Genomic DNA, 25,964 nt, shown 5'->3' with positions numbered 1-25,964 from the left:
TTATCTCATAGATTTATGCACCGTTAAGCTAAATTTCTTGTCAAAGGTCTCGTACATATAGCACATTTGATTTAAGAGATTACTTCCTGTTTGAATTTGAAACGCTAAGTGTCGTATGTTGTTAAGGACTCGCTATAGGTTTTCATGACCACAATGCTTCAGCTGAGTTTTGTTCGTTATGATAGACTTTCAATTTCGGTTGATTCCCTTCTCTTGAATTTTGATTTTTCCCGTGTAGATATATTTAAAAAACACTTTGGTACGTATGATTTGAAGATCGCAATCTTATAGGGTAATAACCTTCAAACCGCACCCAGCCAACCATAGCAAGTGTTCCGTGGCGGGGTAGATGGATATGCTTGATGATCTTTGATGCGCATGACAGGGATTCCACTACGGTAAAGAAAGGTAGATCTATCCGATATACTAATTCTACCTTATATATATATACTATATGTATATCCATCACAAGGACATTATTTACCTTTAATTATATATATTTTTGTATATATGAACATATATTCATAAAAAAACTATTAAATACATGATATCCGTCAACTCCTTGTGACAGCGTTCCATTATTCGATCTATAATGAGTCCTGACTGTTACACGGCCGGGCGTTTATAAACCAGGGCTAGAGTTTACCCTGACACCTGTTGATACCACGCTAATCGAGCCATCTCTCCGGTGTATACAGTACCAGAGGATAGTATGTCATAGTATAGGATGTGGCGATCAAGGAGTCGGACGCTTAGTGTCGTGGCGGGAATAACTGTAGTAGCATTGGTATTACAAGTACTTATTCTTTACCGTAGTGATGTGTGTAAGTATGAATGGTTTACTCTTTTCATCTGAGAAAACACCTTTAAATTTCTCAAATGAAAACTATATGATTAATGATATTTCTTATGGATGGGGCAAGTACCATAAATGATTGTGTACTGTACACGGTCTAGTTAACAACATTTTAATAATTTTAATATCATACCCCATACATCACTGTCTGTTTTATTATGTCTATATATTGTGAGCTTTTTAGCGATTTTAACCATTTTAGACGGCGTTTTATTGTAATTTTATAATATAAAATATATTTGTTGAAAGGGAAACTATTTAGAATACTGTTATGTGTTCAAAGTTTAAGTGACGGCAAATGACTTAATTCAACTTATATTAAACTTATAAAGTGACCATATGATACTTAATGTAAACAGACGTTTGTTAGGTTAGTATCACATACGTGCACGCTATAGAGTAATATTAGTGTAACATGACACACAGCCGTGGTTTCAGCTAACACAGGATATTAATACATATTTCCCTGCATCTCGGACCTCCCGACAACAACAGTTTTAATTGTATACTATAGTGAACGCGGAAATGATGAAGAGGTTGTGTCATTCGCTATGATTCGAGTCAATGCTATACGTACTAAAGATGGGTATTATTAGGAGTGGAGAAGAAAACAAGGTTTTGACCCATCTTACCTCTCCCAGGTACAGACCACAGCTGGTCATTTACTATGTTTAGCTTTCTTGACCAGTACACAAGTTTGAAGTCATGCTGTGTGAAGCAAACGCTTCCCTGCGCGTCTATTGTCAGGCAGTGATTGTCTTGATGTGAGAATAGGAAGTATAGTAAAAAGCCTTGTTAGTCTGCTACATAACTTTCACATACTAGGTAGGATGGATATGAAAATTGGTTCGTAACTATATATATGTAATAAGATAAACACGGCGCCTGGGTGTTTTGAAATAGTATAATGTGTCTTGTGTGGAAACTACTCTGAATCTTGTGGAGTTGTGAAGTGAACCATGACAGCACCTTATACATCCGCGATACTCCAGGGGTAGTAAGTTTACAAGGGTGAAAGTGAACATGACCCCGGGAATATCGAGGGTTTGAAAACTGTAGCTCCCACGACATGTACTCGGGACACAGGAGTACAATACCTGTTCATGTACCCGTGTACCCCAGTGTTTTGACCGCCGTGGTATTTAATATTATTTTCCTTTATAAACATTGTATATTTTAACCCACTCGATAACCTTGCTGATCTATGTAAAGAACGATACCTGGGCGTGATGATTACACCATAAAAATAAACCACGAAAAACAATACAGTAGCTTATATCGTTATTCCAATAGTAAATTGGTATATAAACAGGCATAGAACAGTGACTAGAGGCGCATTGTGTACCGATATATATATATATATTTTTGTTTTGTTTATACCTACTATATTTGTGTAACTGTTTCATGTTCTATGTCTATATGTGATCGTACGTAATTTACCCGTGTCTTGATAAAGGGGCAGATTGCCTCGAAAATTCGACAATTTACTTGTCTGTACTGTCGTTATTACTACTTGACATATATATATATATACAAGTACATGTACTATCAGAGTTGAAATCGTATGATTTCATCCTATTGTTATAACTATACATGTACTTGTGATGAAACACTTTTTTGAAAGTTAGACTAATCTATAAGTTATTCATTATGTTGACTATATTATTAATTTGAAGAATAAAGTTTTCTGATACTTTTGAATTATATATATATTAGATATTTAATAATACCTTATAGAATAATGTATAGTTATACATTAAGACAGAGAACACATATCTATATCAATATTGTGGTGTCTATCCAGTTCATTGCTCTATTAGACTATCTGATATACCATAGATGTGACAAGTTTTGGATCTGATTTCGTGTTTATTTATTTAGGATTATGAGAATAGCCTATAGCATCTAAAATGTCTATTGGAACGAGAAGTACGAATTTATTTGCCCTAGATAGACAAATGATGGGTGTATCCAAAATTTCATTAAGCCCCAGAAACCAGTCCACCTAAAACATACAAAAACATTTGTATAAATAAACATTAACCGACCGTTTCAAAAAGACCTCAGTGTTCGATTTGCTAAGACCGCCTAGATATGACTGTATATATCTCGGAGAAAAGTGTGTTAAACTCGTATCATATCAGTTTACACGTGGTTGTGAGGATATACAGCTGTTTCTTCTGTGGTAATCTATAACATTATAAAAATTACACGAGCAGGGGTAAGGCGTACATATGTACCATATAACTCACAGAATGTTACAATATCGTCGTTTTATTTGTAATATTGATCGGAGGGAATTTCCCTGCTGATGCTGTGACGATCGAATAACTAACACAATGAAGGAGAAATTGATTAAAAACACATGTTACAGTCTTTATGTTAGTTTAACATCTCAGAAGCTATGTTACATATACATGCACTGGAAAACAATATTCAGCAGCCTGCTTTATATGCGTATTCACTGATAATCGTTATGCTAATTATACAAATTTTAAAAGGAAATAATTCTTAATGATTTCATGATTCACTGAAAACATTATGAACGTCATTATATGGCGTACTTCCGCTTTGTATAAAATTAAGTGTTGCCACGACAAGATCCCAAGGACAAATATTCCAGAATCAAATTAAAATACTGTATACTTAGTAATATTCGTGGGAATTTATTTCGACCACTCAATATTCGTGTTCATATAGGACAGTCCAAAATTATGTACCCAGCATATATTCATGGCCCGAATGGCATTGTATTGTTTCAATTCGAATTTGAGTCTCCTTGCTTATATATTATGTGCTAGGCACATTTTATTACAAATGCTAGGGAATGTTGCATAAAATATAGCCCTCGCGAATGAGTTTCACATTCGTGAACAATTTGCTCCACGAAATAAAACATCTTGCAGTATAACTCTGTTTCATAAACATATATTTTTGTAAGTTTTAAAGAAAGTGCATAATTATAAAATAATGGCTATAAATACAGGATGACTAATTGTGGAGGAGATTGCACACACTGCAGCATAAATATGAATATCTATAGTGTTTGTGTAGCGACACAGCCTGTCTCTTGATATCGGCTCACCTACCCGAATCATGACAGCAGCCTTCATACATCAATATTCAATTTCAAGCGAGAAAATACTGTCAGAATATTATTATAGTTCAAAACACTCGACCGAAACGGCTATAAATTAAAATAAAAGTGTCTGTTATAGGAAAATATTAATTCTTTGCTAGCCGTGCATTAGAAGTAGTATTTTATTTAGATTGGGGTGAATAGCGAAAAGATGAATTTAGACTACAACACACCTGATTCACCATATGACTATGAGGAAGAAATTGTACATCGTATACTAGTAATGCATCCGGGGATGACACATTTTATGCTGTTTAACATAAGTTTCCTTATATCAAAGTATGTGAGTTTGTACCGATCACGTCTACTCCCGTGTCCTGTTATACATAGAACATAGGAAACATACGGAAATGAACTGTAACCAATGGCTGTAATTTCTGACAGCTAATTATTAGTAATTTATTGTAACTTAATTCATTTGTCATGTTTTAATTAAATTGAATTGTGTCACGACTCATAATATACAAATATACTTATCACTCTTTCGAAACCGGAAATCCAATTTAGAAAATTATATATTTTGACATGGGTAGCGGTGTGGTGCCCTAAGCATCACAGATTTGAAAAATGCTAATATCATGTGTGTCTTTTGAAAAATCCTTCGATCAAATGTTTAATTAGTTTTGCAATAACTGCAAAACAAGTAACAAGTATTGTATATCAACTTATAAACTATAAGTTGATATACGGAAGGTATCGTGAGATATCTTACTGTGGGAGGAAACCAGAGACTGGCCCATGTCTCTAGAATATTGAAATTATAAATAAAATTGAGCTTTATGATTTTGGTCTCTAGGAAATGTCAGATCCTAAGTTTCAACCTATGGACAGATAATCTAGTATTAGAACTTAGCTTGGCAATACTTAACAAAAATTTTAGGGTCTGGTAGCCAATCTAGAGAAAACCAGAGAACCCTACATGATCGGGCCGGTGACAACAACCTTTACAGGTATGTGTGGGGAATCGATCCCCGGCCGTCTAGGTGGAGGTATGACCACTATCCTATAAAATCTAGTTTTGTCCTGATGTGCTATTATACTATGGTAAGGTGTTCTTATGGCGTTATTTTCACCCTAGATACGACCAATGAATAATGACGTCGGACAGTGAATCATGACGTGTAAGGTGTCTGTGACTTATTTATTCATGACTTAACGACCCGCCGACAGAAGCAGTTCATTCAGGGTAAATGTATGGCAAATTAGCAATAAAGTCGGTGAGCAGGTGATATCCGTTCAGCAAAGCAAGAGGTTGTCTAAAAGGGGGGAAGTGGTCAATAGAGCATGTTAATTTCATGAGCCTCCTTTATTAAGCCACATTCTTGTTTCCAACTACAGAAAAACTCATTTTGTCTATATAGTACTTTCAAACAAATTTTGCTTATGGCAGGTGGATGTTTGTTTAGGACACAATTGTTGATTTGAAGGGTGAAGTAAAATACCAAAGAATATGGATATAATAAATATGGCTTTGTTTTGTTTAACGTCCTATATAACAGTTATAGTCATGTATGGACGCCCTCGTCTGTGTGTGAGAGGCATGCATGTGGTGAGTCCGTGTGTTTTGGGAGGCTAAGGTATATTCATATTGATCTCCTGGTGACTAATTTATTCTTTTAGATATGATTTAAAAGGTATAGATATTGTATTAGATTGACATAAATACGTACGTTATTTAGATTTGTACATATCATTATAGAAGACACAGGATACCTTATTTAACGTCGCGTACATATTAACAATCAGCATTAGTTCATGCGAGTTATTTTTTCGACAAACTTAGAACAGCATCAAGATGATCATTATTGGTGGGTTCGATTCTAAATGTCCACACGTATTCTATGTTCTGTGACACCTAACCAATATAAACATTTATCAAAGTTGTTACAAGTTCACGACAGTAATTGTTCAGCCCCATTTTGAGACCTCTGGATGTCCACATGTTGACCCGTATCAACGTGTTAAAATTAAGGAATAGAAAAATAAAGTTGAAATGAAAAACACAAGATATTTGGTCCTTACAATACAAATTGAGATTTATATACAAAAGAGCCAGTGATGTTAGGAACATCATATAGCTATTTCGTCCTTCTAGGACTCGTCAGTGATGTTAGGGACATCATATAGCAATTTCGTCCTTCTAGGACTCGTCAGTGATGTTAGGAACATCATATAGCAATTTCGTCCTTCTAGGACTCGTCAGTGATGTTAGGAACATCATATAGCAATTTCGTCCTTCTAGGACTCGTCAGTGATGTTAGGAACATCATATAGCTATTTCGTCCTTCTAGCACTCGTCAGTGATGTTAGGAACATCATATAGCTATTTCGTCCTTCTAGCACTCGTCAGTGATGTTTGGGACTTCATATAGCAATTTCGTCCTTCTAGGACTCGTCAGTGATGTTAGGGGCATCATATAGCAATTTCGTCCTTCTAGCACTCGTCAGTGATGTTTGGGACATCATATAGCAATTTCGTCCTTCTAGGACTCGTCAGTGATGCTAGGGACATCATATAACTGTTTCGTCATTCTAGGACTCGTCAGTGATGTTAGGAACATCATATAGCAATTTCGTCCTTCTAGCACTCGTCAGTGATGTTAGGAACATCATATAGCTATTTCGTCCTTCTAGCACTCGTCAGTGATGTTTGGGACTTCATATAGCAATTTCGTCCTTTTAGGACTCGTCAGTGATGTTAGGGGCATCATATAGCAATTTCGTCCTTCTAGCACTCGTCAGTGATGTTTGGGACATCATATAGCAATTTCGTCCTTCTAGGACTCGTCAGTGATGCTAGGGACATCATATAACTGTTTCGTCATTCTAGGACTCGTCAGTGATGTTAGGGGCATCATATAGCAATTTCTTCCTTCTAGCACTCGTCAGTGATGTTTGGGACTTCATATAGCAATTTCGTCCTTCTAGGACTCGTCAGTGATGTTAGGGGCATGATATAGCAATTTCGTCCTTCTTGGACTCGTCAGTGATGTTAGGGGCATGATATAGCTATTTCGTCATTCTAGGACTCGTCAGTGATGTTAGGGGCATCATATAGCAATTTCGTCCTTCTTGGACTCGTCAGTGATGTTAGGGGCATCATATAGCAATTTCGTCCTTCTTGGACTCGTCAGTGATGTTAGGGGCATGATATAGCTATTTCGTCATTCTAGCACTCGTCAGTGATGTTTGGGACTTCATATAGCAATTTCGTCCTTCTAGGACTCGTCAGTGATGTTAGGGGCATCATATAGCAATTTCGTCCTTCTTGGACTCGTCAGTGATGTTAGGGGCATGATATAGCTATTTCGTCATTCTAGGACTCGTCAGTGATGTAAAGGGCATCATATAGCTATTTCGTCCTTATAGGACTTGCCAGTGATGTATGGGGCATCATATTGCAATTTCGTCCTTCTAGGACTCGTCAGTGATGCTAGGGACATCATATAACTGTTTCGTTATTCTAGGACTCAACAGTGATGTTAGGGAATCGTATAGCAATTTCGTCCTTCTAGGACTCATCAGTGATGTTAGGGACATCATATAGTTATTTCGTCATTCTAGGACTCGTCAGTGATGTTAGGGGCATCATATAGCTATTTCGTCCTTATAGGACTCGCCAGTGATGCATCAGGACCAAACATTGCTGACGGGTAGTACAGTAGGTGACTGAGGAAACTCAAAAAGGTCGAAAGAAATGTCAAAATCTTTTTCATTTTTTTTTTATTAAATATCGTTGGTAGAGCGTTTTAAATCACACTTCATACAATGATGTAGTTATTGTTACCTAAATGAAATTGATTAAGAGTTGAAGTGGACTGGATGTAAGATGATATTGTTTGGGGGGTAATATGATCTCTGTTAGGCTACCGCTGGCAAGACAAGCTGTTTCATTTTACTTTGATCAATAAGGGTGTTACTGACATTTTCTTTTCATTAATCATCAGCGGAGACATTTTCCGCATTAATATATTGATAATTGATAGCTTGCATGTTTATCTTACCTGTATCCATAAAATCTACCTCAACTGTCGGCAAATTAATTATTAGAGTCACGCGACAAGAAAAATAAAATAACAAATGTCACTATCTATCTGGTATTTCTTGTCGGGAATAAGTTTTGCTATAAAACGCGAATATTAATATCCATATTTTTGTACTATCATTTGTGATCTGCCTCATACTGAATGTATATGTTATGCATAAAACTGTATATGAATACACTTGTTTACCTGTTAAGCTGAGAGTATAATGACGAGGAGGAAGTTTAATATATTACATGTAATATATGTTAGATTATGCGATGTGTTTGCTTAAATCTATTCTACATAATATAGGTAGTAGGCGATTCATTTCGAAGATCATCTATTTATTGCATATGTGGTACATATGTGTTCTGAAGACGTGGTTTAGTAAACACACATGCATTATACATGTGTAACCTGGTAGAATATCTTATCAACAACCGCGATGCTTTCTTTTTTGTTCTTCAAACATTGTAAAATATCTTCTGTAGCATAATATGCAATACCTCGGTATGGAAACATTATAAAAACAAACTAAATCATAAAAATTTGTATTTTTTTCAAGAAATAATAAAAAACGTAATTAATTAATAAAGTTGATATTCACATTACATTCCAACGACACATTTGAAAAACACCTTTTCTTTTCAGTGATCACTTCGTGCAATGTACATTTAATTTTTTTACCAAGACTGTTCAACTTCAGATGAACGTGCGTGATATATGTTGATAAACCTAAGGTTAAAGGTCATGGTTAGGCAGGTAGAAAGTAACGTTTAACGATCGACATGAATATATAATCATGTAATGGTCTATAAATAGTAAAAAAAACACGGGTACGTGTAACATAGTTATGGTGGTAGACTTAATTAAAAAAATGTTAGATGTGATTAGATACAACGTTCCTCCAAGCAAACTCATATGGTATGCAATCCAATCACTTTGAAATTTTGTCTTAGACTACATTTTACCCACGAGTTTTGGACTTTGTTCTCTTTCTCCGTGGATTCTAAGTCTAGGACTAAATTATCTATGTTACTGCACTTCAATAATTTTATTTATATTCATTTTTTTGTTATGATTCAGAAAAAATATTGTGTTTTGGTTTTTTTAAAACAATCTACTGAATGCCGATGATATTTCTGATAAAGATTCTCTCTATGATTTATCAACGACCTTAGAGCCTTGATTATTCGCGTAAGACTAAATTGTCTCGTTAAATGTACTCAATTATTGATTTATTGGTTTTGCTTTGAATTTATTAATTTTATAACTTTTATCTGTTTTTTTTGTTCGGTTCTAAAAGCAATCTAATGAATGTCTATATTGCTTTTATTAACATAAGGTTCAACTTACAAAGAGATGTAATATCTGAACTTGCATAATCTCCACGTTTCTCTAAACAATACTTGATAACCCACACCAGTCGGACACTTCTAGAAACGTTTCATTTACACAATACAAGTTAAGCCTATATTTATTAGAACGATACAATAATTATATATAACTACCAATTATATCTACTAAATATACAACGTTCGAGGAGGGTCAGGTCGGTTCTGGCCTCTGTAACGAGATGTAACTTTCTCAAGATAATAGGCTGTAACAGATAGTTTTTTTTCTATTGGTGTTACGCTGGAATATTGTGCAGCTGCACCAGTTTCATTTTTCAGAATGGTATGCAGTAAAATACATCCCTGATTAGAGCCACACAAAAAATAAATCTCGTTTTTACGAGTTGCGTTATCTCGTTATTACGACTGAGGCAATCCCGTTATCACGTTTTAACGTTATTACGATTCGTGTTACTTCTTTAGTACGATTAACGAGAAAGCTTAAGTCGTAATAACGAGATAAAGCAGAGCGTAATAACGAGATAATAACGAGATATGTTTTATTCATGTGGCGTTAATCGGCTATCGTATAAAATAGCATTCAATGAGAATCAGAAAAAAACAACTAACAAGTGCGGAGATAGTTTTACGACAGCTCTCTTGTATACATTATATAGGACAATATCATTTACGAACTAATTACAGTTTGTAGATAAACTGTCATCTTCAAATATATCGTGAACACTCCCTTGTGTGTGGCGCGACATCGAGACAAAGATGTAATCTAACGATGTTACAAGGTTAAAAATCCCTAACCTCAAATGATTAGAATATGGGCATCTGGTTTATTTAGACATCGCCCCTATTTGTCCCTACAAAAAAAATCATAATATGCCTTTCATGCATATTAAGATAAGCATTTATACAGATACTTGTTTTGAAAGTGCCATAACGCTATGGACTAAATTTACACGTTTTATGTACATTATGGACGAATAGTTTATCTCAGTGCCATTATGCGGTAACCACTGAATTTTATATTGAAAACATGTGTGACATGATAGACGTAGGTCGGTATAATATGTGTTTACTTAGGAAGTATAACGGATACAAGTTAGTCTTGGTGTCATGGATATTTGACGGTTTCACTCGTAATATGTTGTGTTTACAGATATTGGATACTGAAGATATTTCATTTTGTTGTTGAACTTTATTTAAGAAGATTGGTAAATAAGAGGTTATGTGAAATAATAAATGGGTCAAATCTCTCGACTGTTAGATATTTCATGGGTCGGTGCATAGTTGTATGAAATGAGTCAAATATCTCAACTGTTAACTTTATCATGGGTCGGTACAAAATGATATGAAATGGGAATGAAATTAGGATGATTGATGAAATGTTCATGTGATTGTTAGATATGGTGTGAAATGTGTGTAACTATAGTGTGAAATGTGTGTTACTATAGTGTGAAATGTGTGTAACTATAGTGTGAAATGTGTGTAACTATAGTGTGAAATGTGTGTTACTATAGTGTGAAATGTGTGTTACTATAGTGTGAAATGTGTGTTAATATAGTGTGAAATGTGTGTAACTATAGTGTGAAATGTGTGTAACTATAGTGTGAAATGTGTGTAACTATAGTGTGAAATGTGTGTAACTATAGTGTGAAATGTGTGTAACTATAGTGTGAAATGTGTGTAACTATAGTGTGAAATGTGTGTTACTATAGTGTGAAATGTGTGTAACTATAGTGTGAAATGTGTGTTAATATAGTGTGAAATGTGTGTAACTATAGTGTGAAATGTGTGTTAATATAGTGTGAAATGTGTGTAACTATAGTGTGAAATGTGTGTAACTATAGTGTGATATGTGTGTAACTATAGTGTGAAATGTGTGTAACTATAGTGTGAAATGTGTGTAACTATAGTGTGAAATGTGTGTAACTATAGTGTGAAATGTGTGTAACTATAGTGTGAAATGTGTGTTAATATAGTGTGAAATGTGTGTAACTATAGTGTGAAATGTGTGTAACTATAGTGTGAAATGTGTGTAACTATAGTGTGAAATGTGTGTAACTATAGTGTGAAATGTGTGTTAATATAGTGTGAAATGTGTGTAACTATAGTGTGAAATGTGTGTAACTATAGTGTGATATGTGTGTAACTATAGTGTGAAATGTGTGTTACTATAGTGTGAAATGTGTGTAACTATAGTGTGAAATGTGTGTAACTATAGTGTGAAATGTGTGTAACTATAGTGTGAAATGTGTTTAACTATAGTGTGAAATGTGTGTAACTATAGTGTGAAATGTGTGTAACTATAGTGTGAAATGTGTGTAACTATAGTGTGAAATGTGTGTAACTATAGTGTGAAATGTGTGTAACTATAGTGTGAAATGTATAGGTCCTAGTTGATTAATGACAATGGCAGCGAAAACCTGTATATTGTACCCAAATACATTTCCTGTACAAGTATGACGGTATATAGGACACTTTGATTAACATCATCAACTAGGCCCCATACCTTCCCATTCCGGATATTCCCCGGTAATTGAGCACCGTACTCGGTATTTATTACAGTATTTGTTAGCTTTATCAATATTCAGAATGGTTGGGGTACACTGTTGGAAGGTGTATACTATAGGTAAGGTGTAACGACTATACTTTTGCGATTTTCCCCATGTTTTCACTACAACCTTACCATGTCCTTATCATACGCCATTTAACTTGTACTTTTAAAACCACTAGACCATATCATGAAAACTATTCGACAGATTCTATAAGAATACATAATCAAGATAGGTGTTAGATATGGACATCTGGTTTTATTCGACATTACTTCTTTTGTCCAGGCAATCATTTTATAACATGTATTTTGCATTAAACATGCATTTCATGATATGAAACGCGATATGGTGTACATATCTTGTACTTTCGTCTAGAAAAAGTATAACAAGTATATGTATAACGCTGCTACCATTGATTCATAATAATATACTATTTTATTCAAAACGATATATCAATAAATAAATAAGTAAATAAATAAATAAATAAATAAATAAATAAATAAAAAAATAAATTAATAAAATGGGAAGCATATGCGAATTGATAGAACTAAGATTGAAAATCTCGTGTTTATTTTGAAAGGGTTATGAAGATGGTTCAGCCCTCGTGTTCAAATATACTTTTAAAAGTGGTTAAATTATTTAAAAGTAATAAATAATGATAAACTTAGAAACAAGTTCTAAGGAAATAAAATGAATTGTGAAAACAATTGTGAATTGTTATTTTGATAACATAAATAAAATAGAATCATTATCTACTGTAATTTATTAACGGGTTACTATTTCTAAACTATGCAACACATATATGTCACAGGGTTTGATTAATCAGGGCTTTTTTTGTGTATGGTGCGCCATATAACATTGGAATAACCAACAATATCATCAAAGAAGGTGAAATATATCGGTAAATTAAACAGGGCATCACCTATGTTTTGCCCAAAATTTACATGCAATGTAATTTTACGGATCATCGGCAAATATGTACAGGTACTTGTCGGTATACCTATTTGATTAGATTTAGTGAAGAAATATCTTAATAACAGATTAAGCTACCTTCCAATTCTTATTATAACATATTTGAGCGAGGTCGCTCTCATCAAAATGCATCTTACTTGACATCTTCTTTTGCTTAAAACGCTGAAGAGAAATGTGCCTTACTGACCTTCCCGGAGAGGCAGTCCGGACCGACAGTACGTCTCTTACCCAAATCCTAATTACAATAAAATGAACATTTTATTACTCTACCTTTCCGAATAGGGAATAAATAATTCACCTATAGCACCAATGGTCTCGCCGACAGGAAACCATCTGTTGAACAAGAATTGTAGCTTGGTTTAGTTATTGGGTTCGGTAGATTTATAGAACTCTGTCAATAAAAACAACAGGTGAATTGCCAGAATATTCCTTATTTATTATCTTTCTGCAATATTGTATTTTGTATTTTCCCAAACACGAGATCTAATTAACAGGTATGAACATTAATTCGGGATGAAAGGTATGATATACAGTATCAGTGTCTCACTAGAGAACCGCCCCACATGACTTTACTATTGAGGAGATATTAATACTTGGCCAAAACATCACATGGTAATATTCTTTTCTCATTCCATAGAGGACATTCGATATCTTTTACTTTAACGCGACTACATAACCATGAGTCTTTTTAAAACTAATTAAGAATTAGATACTGTAGAACCAAAATTAATTAAATTGCACCATAGAACTGTTTTGTCCTTCTTAGACTCGACAATGATGTCAAGGGTATAAAGTGATCATGTGATGCGACCACAAACCCGAAATAGGTCAAACCACTTTCTAAGAATATCTTAAAGGCGTATATGATAGTTTACCTGTTGTAAGTAAGGGATATGTGTTTGTGTGTTGTTTTCACCCAATTAATGACGTTTGTAAAATAAAGTTTTAAGGGAAAACAAAGTCGTTGTACTTTCTTTCAAGCTTTTACCAACATTACCAATGATCCAGGAATAAATACCCTGTCGACGTTAGTAGGAGAAATAAAGGCAAACATATTAAAAGTAGAGAGATCTTGGACTGCCGGGTGTAAATTCCACCTAGATATCATTGTCTAACAGTAGTATATAGGAATACTCGTTCAGTATATCCAGTGGAACATTTAACCAACCTACTATTCGTGACCGAGGGGGCCAGATAGGTAATTAGACGACGGCTATGGCATTTATTTGGAATCGGATGTTATATCTTGAAAGGCAATGGTCTCGAATTTAGAATCTAGAATTCGAGGCCAAGTACAGGATCAATACAGATTATTCTTTCCAATCACTTTCGACTCTCACTTATACAGCTATTCATACATACACATAACCATGTTTTATGTATGAATGTGTTACACGTGAAGGTGATACATCCGAAACTTTAACCGTAATATAAAGAATCAGTCATTCTCCAAAAAATATAATTTTGCTTCACTGATAAAAAACATGAGTCAGTGTTTTAATCTCTATAAAATATATTTCTTAATCCGCCTTCAGGTCATTCTTCCTTCAATAGAACCATGTCACGTTCAGTATGAGTCTCTTCTAGTGTTCCATCTTTATTACGTCAAACCTACGATTCGGACCTAACATAACAATATTACAGATATTACAAAGGTATTGTTTATGCAGCCTTATACAAAACGGAAAAATATCAGAACATCAAATGTAGTCTGCATTTGAATTTGTTTGAAAATGTTTTACATATACATTGACAAAGGCAGGACGTTCTGCTTTAATTGAATGTTTAAAAATCCAGCAATTATAATAGCGAACTGTTAAAATTCATACATATAGATTAACAAAAATACTACCATTGTCAACCTCGTGTGTACATGTATTTCATAGCAGGGAAGTCAGACATTGCTATAGTAACGGAACTTTACTACAATTCAAAGCGGATTTTTACGCTGTTTCAATTATTCAGGTACATGTATGCATTATTCACAATATCGAGTGAAATTGCCTTATTTAACCATCTGTTCCTTCTTCAGTCTGGGTGTGTCTATATTTACATATGTCTGCTCCCTTAAATAGAATATCATTTACCGTAATGAACCCATCTCAAATGTGCGTAGCAATATCAATTAAGCATTGAACTGCTTTCAGTTGAAAGTAATGGGCTGATTAATGCCAACTGGATACGCTTGTGCGCATCATGTTGAATTTGCCTTTGTCCATGTGGCATTTATCAGCCCATAACGTCCAGCTGAAAGTAGTTCAATGATAACATTTACACTTGACAACGATTTTTAAAGACTATATGCAGGAATTTTCCTCCCATGATGAATGAACAAATTATTATCGTCAAAGACAGAAGAGGCTTTTTAACAACCTCCTTTCGTTATCGCCGCGTCGGCGTCGGCGTCCCAACCCATGACTTTAAAGTTTTTGGGATCAGTTTTTGCAAAGCTTCTTAGTCCAAAGGTATACACCTCACACCCTTCTAATTTAGTTTATACATTCATTAGAGGTGAAGAAGTTGTGTTATTGCAAAGCATGCCGAAAAAAATGCTGATTTTTTCGCATTTTACTATCGTGTGGACTTAACATGTTTGGCACTAAAACCCACAAGATTTTGGAATCAGTTTTTGGGAAGCTTGTAAGTGGAAAAGTCTACACCTCACACCCTTCTAATTTGACTTATACATCCATTAGAGGTCTGGGAGTGATGATATGTGACGTACAATTTTAAAATGACATGCTTATACATACATAAAAAATGAGTGCATAGTGTCATTGCTGCTGCTGGTGAGCGTCGCAATTATTGGTTGCACTTGTTAAGAGCGTGTGCGTGTTTGGGGCTAAGAGCGTGTGCTTGTTTGGGGCTTAACGTTCTGGCAATAACCAAGTGATATATGAGGACGAGAATCAAGTAAGAACAAGCCAATGAAAACCTTGACCAGAAATAATAATAATGATAGGATTCGAGGTGCTGTAATGGGACAAATGACATTTTTTTCTTTATTCACTTTCCTCTGAATTGCCAATTCTACAGAGGGTCCACTCTCCTATGATCTAATGCAATGGAAAGCATTATACACTTCAATACCTTATTAATTGAATACATCGGATAAATCAACAATGATACTGCTGATGTACTGCTGATGAAGGTGTACCATTAGTTGCCTCTTACGACAAATAGTGATACAACGTGTGTTTTCAGTGCTCCTACACTAGTTCGTTTTTATAAATAGAAATAAAGGAAATTCTAAGGAAAAGGAAGTCCTGAAGCCAAGATAAAGCACTGTTAGCGCTACAGACCATTGTGGAAAATCCAGGAACGTTATTACAACTCACACGCGTTTGATCGCTCCACAATGAATGATCCGACTCAAATATCAATACAAATTAATCTCATATACCCGCTGTGTAACAACAAGATCTACCAGTATCTGTATATCAGTGTTTGATTAATGTGGTAGCTGGGTATCTAACGGCTGAGGGTTTGTATCAAAGGCCAATCTGTCGGTCTTTGGGGATTCTGTATTTGGTTCATAGAGCAGACAGGGTTAGCGCCCGCATTAGCATCCAGTAATGAATAGGGCACAGCACACAATGAATTTCTCTATATCCCATGAACAGGGCACAGCACACAATGAGTTTCTCTATATCCCATGAACATGGCACAACACACAATGTATTTCTGTATATCCCATGAACGGGGAGGAACACACAAGGTATTCCTTTATATCTCATAAACAGGGATCAACACAATGGATTCCTCTATATCCCATGAATATATGGCACAACACACAATGGATTTCTCTACATCCCATGAACAGGGAAGAACATACAATGAATTCCTTTATATCCCATGAACAGGGAACAACACAGTGACACAAGGTATTCCTTTATATCTCATGAACAGGGATCAACACAATGGATTCCTCTATATCAAATGAACAGGGATTTTTATGCATTGAAAAATAACGCATGTAATTCAGAGTTAATTCTATTTCTGCGTATCTAGAATGAAATCATTCTGATAAGCTTTGATTGTTTTCTAAGGCAAGTAATGTAAACTTTTAGGGCGCCAGAATACAAATATCATCATCACTTCTCAATATTAAATTTCTTTTGTTATTTAATAGACATGCACACGAGTAAACCTCATGGAAACCGACGGTACCTCCACAGTGGTGTACTGGAGAGTCAACCTGAACCAACTAAGGTATAGTAAATGTAATCAGCATTAATGCCGTATAAGAGATATACGATTTCTATTACCATGGACAGGGATATCCACAATTTTACCGGTGTGAGATTTTCTTTTCTCTTACTCTGGACAGAGATATCCACAATTTAACCAGTGTGTGATTAATAGAATCTTTCACCCCTTTTGTGGGAGATTGTTAAATTCCCAAACACGAGGCTTGCCGAGGGTTGAGATCCCCCTATCTCATCCCAAAAAGGGGAGAATGATTATGTTTCTCTTAACCTGTTTTCCAATCATAGTGTGAACCAAATCTAAACGTATGTAAACAACAACACGTGGACAGCGGATGACTGTTGTGATTTCATACAAAATATCTACCAAACACTCACTTAACTCTGATAATGAATACTTATGTTAATTTCTTTTGTGAATATTACTGATATTAACACTCAAACGTTTCAGGTCAGGTCATAGTGACGTCACCCTATCGAGAACAAGAGCACGTTCAAAGAGCACGTGTAGCTTGTCTTTCCCCTAGGGTGAGATAAGAAAATCTCACCCCGGTAAAACTGCGGATATCTCTGTCCAGGGTAAGAGAATTTCTTTTCTCTTACTCTGGACAGATATATCCACAATTTTACCTGTGTAAGATTTTCCTTTCTCTTACCATGAACAGTGACATCCGAAGTTTTACCGGTTTGGATTTTCTTTTCTCTGACCCCGGACAGCTATGTCCGAAATTTTAAATTATAGAATCTCTCACTCCCTTGAGGGTGAGACAGGGGAATCTCAACCCGAGGGAGAAGATTCTTAAGTTGCCAAACACGAGGCTTGCCGAGTGTTTGACAGCTTAAGTATTTTATTCCGAGGGTTGAGATTCCCCTGTCTCACTTCAATGAGTGAATGCTTATTTTTCTCTTACCCTTTTTACCTTCTTTTGTATCTAATATGGACATTACATCAACGCAAGGAAATGTTGACGTGACTCGATTGAATTGTCGACGTGACGTGACATCATTCACTCCCATGAAAGTGAGATGTATAGGGGAATCCCAATGCTCGGGGTAAGATAATTTAGCTGTACAAGTACCCCCTCGGGATGAAATTCCCCTGTCTCACTCTCATGGTGGTGATAAATTCTATCCATGTTATACATTGATACATTACAGTAGTGGAAAGGCCATTAAAGTGTACAGCAAAGGTCTGAATCTGATAGAAACACAGGTACAAAATTTTAACCTAAAATTTTGCTAGCAGATAGCTATTACTATCTCGTATCTCTAACAAGGATCTCCGATACATAATTCAGTACAATTTCTTCGATCTGGCTAAGAGTTTTGGAACAACTGATGGTTTTACGTTTAATGTTACACTTATTTGTGTTACGTCTATGAAACGCTTATTCACGTGCAATAGATCTATACCATAACGTATAATGTGTTGGTTTGATATAAATGATTTTATGATATTTACCTATTAACAGTGGCACTAAACGACTCAAATTGATGATGGGCCGTAAAACAATATTATACAGTAAATACAATACAAAAAAAACAACAACAAAGTACTTACAATACCATACGAGACAATACGCACGACACCCTCTATACATGTATGTGTCCCAACATCATACTGTGTATTATATAAAGGACATCATACAGTATAGCACAACATTATTATGATTCGTTAATCTTTAATGAAAGATAAGTAATGGGGATTCGTGTGTCATATTAAACAACAACATACCCTAAAGCCTGTCGACAACATTTCTAATTAACTCAGTGGTAAGATGATATGACAAATCCCAAACGATACCTCAGTCGATCTCATATCACCACGATAATCTGTTCATATCAAAAACCTATAATATACTATACAAATGTAGTATACATAATTCTTCGTGATGATTATCAGAAGAAATCTCATAGGACTATCATTGCAATTATTTGACGTTGTTTTAACCTTCTCCGCCTTTCAAATGACTTTGGTATTGATAATACAGAACTCAAACACATGCATTAATTACGCCTGCTTTCATCATGGTATCCCATCGGGGTTCATGCAATATGGTTATGTAAGCTTTAAATATAACCATGTATAGAAGATATTTAATCGTTTTCAGTTGAATATCATACATATTTCGGAAAGATCATAGAATATCTGAATTTGTCACGAATGCGAAGCACGAGTGAAAGGTATCGTTAAATTCTTTCATACGAGTGAAATATATTTGATATCCCACGGGAAACCATTAATTGTTTTTTTTATTATCATTTTAATAAACAAAACTTAGAAAAATCTCTGTGTCAAATGACCGGGTAACCAAAGGCTTTGACGTCGCATTCTAATGACGTTTGGCTTGGCGACAAGACAGCGCCATTATCAATGGGCTGCCCAACGCAATTTCAACATTTTATGTTACTACTGGTATGGTTTGCATATAAAACTGATATCAAATCTGCATCTGAGTAAAAACTGTGGTGTATACATCAAAGGTAGAATAAAGCAATATCTTCTCACACCTTCGCTTCTCTGTGCATCTAAATTAAACAAATGGGGTAAATTTCAAAGCGATGAATTGCTTATTGCTCTGTATACACTTATCAACATAAGCGATCATATGCATTTAAGATAAAACGGTGATTGCATAATTTTCCTGATCAAACTGATAACTCCTGATATTTCACTGATACAAATGCAATAAATATACTACGATGATATAGGGAAAACTGCATTTACAGTAATTCCTAGAAATTAAAAAATATCAAGAAAATTACGATCCGTCCCATAAAAGTCAAGGTTTGTTTGTTTGTTTTTAATTTTGATTTCAACAATCAAACAAGACTAAACTGTACGTTTACATTTCTCTATTTATTGGAACGATCCGGTGTGTTATCTGGGTATGATATGGATCAGTTGTATATAAAGTAAAACAAAACTTGTCCGTAAAAGGTCAGTATAGCTACAAGTTTCTAAACAATGCGGATTACCGCCTTTATTTTTACTCAATGCGGCCACAATTTGAATTGATATCAATGCACTGATAAGATAGAACATTACTATTTATGAATTGATTAATTAAGTGAACATGTAAATTAAAAACCGTCCGCTCCTAGAAACTATATTAGACCTTAGTTCACACCCTCAAATGTGACGTTTGATGCATAGCGGTAGAATGTCGCGGTTCATATACGGAAAATAGTGCATAACCTGAATCTAATATCAACAAGTAGAGAATATCGACATGCAGGCGAAATCATCATTCAAGCTCGAAATCGATAAACAAGGGCAAAATATCAACAAAATGTTTGCACGGAGATCAAGATACCTTTATGGAAAACGTTCAATAGGAAACATTATCGGATTTAAACCCTAAGTTAACGAACTTTCCTTAGTTCTGTAATGCTATCCGTTGGCAATGTTACGTTAAGGAATTCAGGGATATTGATGAAACTTGGGCCAAGTGTTCCGGAAGTGTATGCGTCTTCTGTTTTATTGGCGACATTCGCCATGTAAATTTAGGTCAAATATGGATTATGTACAATAAAATCAGAGTTTGAATACCTCCAAACTGTAAATCATGGCATCAAAAAAAATCAGAAGTATTTTTACATGTTACCATGCTTTCCTTAATATCGGAGGTCACATGTTTGAATTTATTATAAGTGTAATCTTATCGGTATGCAGATAGAGTAAATGTATATAATGAAACATCTCTTGTAGTAAATGAATATAAATTTATTCATTTGACAACGATTGCAAAAAATAGGTGTATCAACTTCTGGTACAGAATAGCGCACAATTAAATCAGACGTTTGACGTCACTAGCCTGGCCTTGCTCAGCACACGTCATGACTCGAGACCCATACCATCTGAAATATTGATACGCTTATATGAAATTGAGCCCACTTCTCCGCTCTGAAATGTACCGCGGTATATTCAGTAATGACCTATCTATGCTACCACCATGCTGCATATCCAATTACGCCACAGCGGCAGTCACGTGTGCTAATTAAAAATTGAAGTTTTAATTCAGTGGGATTCAAATAATGACCTAATGTTGCACGGCTAGAGCCCTACATCTTCCTATAACCATGCTAGATCACAGGAACACACACTAGACGTGGGCGCTTCATACGTACTCATGACGCTGCAATACTGCCATTAAAACATCACAATGGGAATAGCCAGCTAAAGGAGCAGAAACAAATTTAATATTTAAAGCCATTCAAATAAATAGTTAAGGATTCCACTGGTTTCTGTCCAGCAGCAACCACTACACACGACAAGGGAATAGCATTCATGCAGTTGGTACTGTAGATTGCGATTTACTGTTTTTATGGTTTATTCTCTTCAGCTTATATGCATAAAATTCATGTGCATGCATGCGTGTAGTGTTTTGGGAGGTTGCGGTATGTTTGTCTCCTTGTGATAGCGTGGTTCTGATGTCGACTTCATAGTGTTTCATTAGGAGTGTGGCTTTAATATGTTGACAGTAATACAAAGGATGGAATTTTATCTGAAACATGTTTGGGATTATGTTACAACATTTATATCCTAACGATTAATGTGACTTCAATACAATAAAATATTCGTTGAAATTTGTGCATGAATTTGTAAACAAATATTTGTGTAGGGTTTCGTATCAAGAACCCGTTTTAAGTTGCATAAGTAAGCAGGTATCCGATGTTGAAGGAAAGAGACATGCGCTTCATTAAAAATGCATGTACATGTTTAAGACATTGGAAGGTTCCCTGATTTCACATCGAAGCATGACATTTTTGCATGCCAATGTAATAGAAGACGTTTAACATTCTGGAACACCTGATCCCACTCTCTTGGTGCTTTACCATCGGTATCTGAGCACATTGTTCTAGTGTTCAGACATTTTCGACATTTAAGTGAGAATCAGACTTTCCTTTCGGTGAAACCTGTTTGTAAAGGATATTTACATTACAGGGAAGGGCAATGTCATGAAGTAACAATTGATATGTATGTTCATTTTTTTGTAGACTGATGTGTCGGGGATCGAGTCTCTCACCGGCGACTGGAGACAAGAGGCAACAATTTTCTCTACCGGGAACTTGACAAAACGTAAGTGATAAAGTCCTATAAAGTAGGTTTTATTTTTGTGTGTATTTCATTACACGTTAGTATATTCTCTTCCCCGAAACATAATGATTTTGCCGTCAAGAAAGAAACCAACACATTCACTATGATTACATGGTGAGGTGTCCATAGACGCATTGTTAGAAGCACAGGCGTTAGGTTCTGTATAACATGAAATGCTCGTTGTCACTTTCTTTCGCGGCTTTAATCTATTTAGATAAATTCGTGGTACAGATTACAGTAAGTAGGGTAGTTTAGCAACAACAGCAATATCGGTTGTATTTTTTTTTCGTGGAATCTTATACATAATAAATATTTAGCGTCCAACACAACGACCACTCAATGTTATGCACTATACAATCCATCGCTAAAATATCAAACGTCTAATACAACGAACCCTCCATGGTATGATATATATTATCTATCGTCAAAATAGCCGATGTCTAACACAACGAACACTCTATGGTATACATGTATATATATTGTCCATCGCAAAAATATCTGATGTCTTACACAACGAACACTCCATTGTTTACAGTATACTATCCATCGCCAAAATATTTAACATTTAACACAACGAGAACATTCCATGGTATACAGTATACAGTTATTACATGGTATACAGTATACAGCTATTACATGGTATACAGTATACAGATATTACATAGTATACAGTATACAGCTATTATATGGTATACAGTATACAGTTATTACATGGTATACAGTATACAGATATTACATAGTATACAATATACAACTTTTACATGGTATACAGTATACAGCTATTACATGGTATACAGTATACAGTTATTACATAGTATACAGCTATTACATGGTATACAGTATACAGTTATTACATAGTATACAGTATACAGTTATTACATGGTATACAGTATACAGCTATTACATGGTATACAGTATACAGATATTACATAGTATACAGTATACAGCTATTACATGGTATACAGTATACAGTTATTACATGGTATACAGTATACAATTATTACATGGTATACAGTATACAGTTATTACATGGTATACAGTATACAGTTATTACATGGTATACAGTATACAATTATTACATGGTATACAGTATACAGCTATTACATGGTATACAGTATACAATTATTACATGGTATACAGTATACGGTTATTACATGGTATAAAGTACACAGCTATTACATGGTATACAGTATACAGATATTACCTGGTATACAGTATACAGCTTTTTCATGGTATACAGTATACAGCTATTACATGGTATACAGTATACAATTATTACATACATACAGTATACAGCTATTACATGGTATACAATATACACCTATTACATTGTATACAGTATACAGCTATTTCATGGTATACAGAATACAATTATTATATATATACAGTATACAGCTTTTACATGTTATACAGTATACAGTTAATACATGTTATACAGTATACAGATATTACATGGTATACAGTATACAGTTATTACATGTTATACAGTATACAGCTTTAACATGGTATACAGTAAGTGTTATTTGATATTCCTCGTTAGTCTATATTTTTTGTATCTAAGATATGAATCACATAGGAGTTTTAACTGTATTAGAAAGGGTACCATTATAACGAGTCTGACAAAGCCCGGCAAAACAAAACAAAAACAAAAACAATCAAAAGATGAAGTATTATTTTTGTTTATTCATCGGCTGAGAAAATACATATGTAAGACAAAAATCTATTTTTATGTAATAAAAATCCACACGGTCTATTGACTTAAACATTAGCTGCCTTACTATGGTGTGAAGGCCTGAGTGTTGCAGGCAAACTGTTGCGTTTTTCTAGCGAAGCTCTGTCATTTATAACGACAATATCTAGTATAGCAACATAGTTCAATGTGTTTATTTACATCCACTACACCCTTTGCTGACTAATGTGGTTGCCGTCACCATGGTTACAGTTATATCGTCATAACGGACACACTACGGATATCGAATATCAGTCTTCTTTCTATATATATAGTTTGTTTGTATCGTGGCGTTGTAGATATGAAATACAATGCAGCACATGTAATATCATTCTTTTGGCTGTCGCAATATTTCAATTAATAAATAATGACTTTATTGCAGGTTTATTGACCATTGGAATCCCAACAATTCGTCGACAGAAGAGCACCTACTTCTTTAACACGCTGGAATCCTTATTTAATTGTACTACAAACGCCGAGCTTACAGACACTTACATTGTTGTCTTCCTTGCTGACTTTAACGACGAATGGAAGAAAAACATGACTCAGACGCTCAACCGGAAGTACCCATATTATATCCGGTCAGGCGTGTTACAAGTCATACAGGCACCATACAAGTTCTATCCATCATTGTCAAATCTACAACATACGTATAATGATCCCGAGGAAAAGCGGAAGTGGCGTTCAAAACAAAATGCTGATTATGCGTTTTTGTTCATGTACAGTCAACCGATGTCTACGTACTATATGCAGCTAGAGGATGATGTGTATACCATTCCTGGGTACATGCAGAGTATCAGGGATCATCTACTGAAGGAATCGGACGGATGGGTCTGTCTGGAATTTTCGGAATTGGGATTTATCGGAAAAGTCTTTCATTCTAAAGATTTGGAAAAATTGGCGAAAATCACATTATTGTTCTATGAAGAACAACCAGTGGATTTCACATATTTATATTTCAATATATTAATGTTACAATTTGAAAGACGGATTATTCATCCGACATTGTTTCAACACATTGGTGTACAATCGTCTCTTAAAGGGAAGATTCAGCCGTTAAAAGATAAATATTTTGACGTTATGAAAAAACAATTTAATGGCGAAAATCCCCCTGCAAAAGTATTCACAAGCATAGAAACTATGCCTGATTTTCCGCCAAATCTTGCATACGATTTAGCCGATGGCTATTTTTGGACACACGTGGCACCTAAAGATAAAGACACTATCACAATTGTGTTCAACACGCCGCAGCATATTGACAAAGTGATAATTGACACTGGGTCGAAAGAACATCCGACCGACCGTCTCGAGAACGGCAAACTAGAAGCTAGTCTCAGTTTAGTAGAAAAAACTGACACTCATGCCGTGTGTACTAATGATATTTTGCTTGGCACATTCCAAAATGGAATGGTAAAAGTGACAGATATAGGGAAAAAACTTGGTCCTTTCACGGTTCATTGTCTTCGTGTGACAGTTACTGGTGACCAAGCGTTCTGGTTGATTGTCCGAGAAATAGCCGTGTTTACTAGCAACGAAGTAGACGTTGACAAACCCATAAATCCATAGACTTTTCTTTACATTTAAATATCTTTTTAATTGAACTGAAAGTATTAATCATGTAATTCACTATCATTTCATAGCAATTTTTCATAATACAGTAAAAGATTTATTACTAAAAACGCTACTACTGTTCCTTTTTATAGTAACTTTTCAGGAAACCAAAACTCTTTGACTAATAGAATCGTTCACCCCCTTGGAGATGAGACAGGTGAATCTCAACCAGATTCTAAAGTTGCCATACACGAGGCTTGCCGAGTGTTGGCAGCTTAATTATTTTACCCCGAGGATTGAGATTCCCCTGCCTCACTTCCATGGGGGTGAATGATTATTTTTCTCTCACCCTGTTTACCCTATTATGTATCTAATATTGACGTTACATCAATGCATGGAAATGTTGACATGACGTGCTTGAATTGTCGAAGTGGCGTCGTAGTATTGTTGACGTGACGAAATACAATTGTTAAGAATGTGAA

The 25,964-nt window shown here is 35.1% G+C and overlaps 1 protein-coding gene across 1 annotated transcript; it reads left to right on the top strand.

The window, feature by feature from the left end:
* Positions 1 to 666: 666 nt before the first annotated feature.
* On the top strand, positions 667 to 25,964 carry LOC117336407 (alpha-1,3-mannosyl-glycoprotein 4-beta-N-acetylglucosaminyltransferase C-like). Its single transcript, XM_033896916.1, has 4 exons — positions 667 to 824; positions 17,026 to 17,105; positions 22,103 to 22,184; positions 24,314 to 25,964. The coding sequence occupies exons 1-4, from the start codon at positions 728 to 730 to the stop codon at positions 25,495 to 25,497; spliced, it is 1,443 nt and encodes a 480-aa protein (XP_033752807.1). The 5' UTR covers positions 667 to 727; the 3' UTR covers positions 25,498 to 25,964.

The sequence above is a fragment of the Pecten maximus genome, chromosome 10 (genome assembly GCF_902652985.1).
Source record: "Pecten maximus chromosome 10, xPecMax1.1, whole genome shotgun sequence".
Classification (NCBI taxonomy): domain Eukaryota; kingdom Metazoa; phylum Mollusca; class Bivalvia; order Pectinida; family Pectinidae; genus Pecten; species Pecten maximus.
Note: the sequence above shows the minus strand (reverse complement) of the source record. Positions and strands in the feature narration are given on the sequence as shown.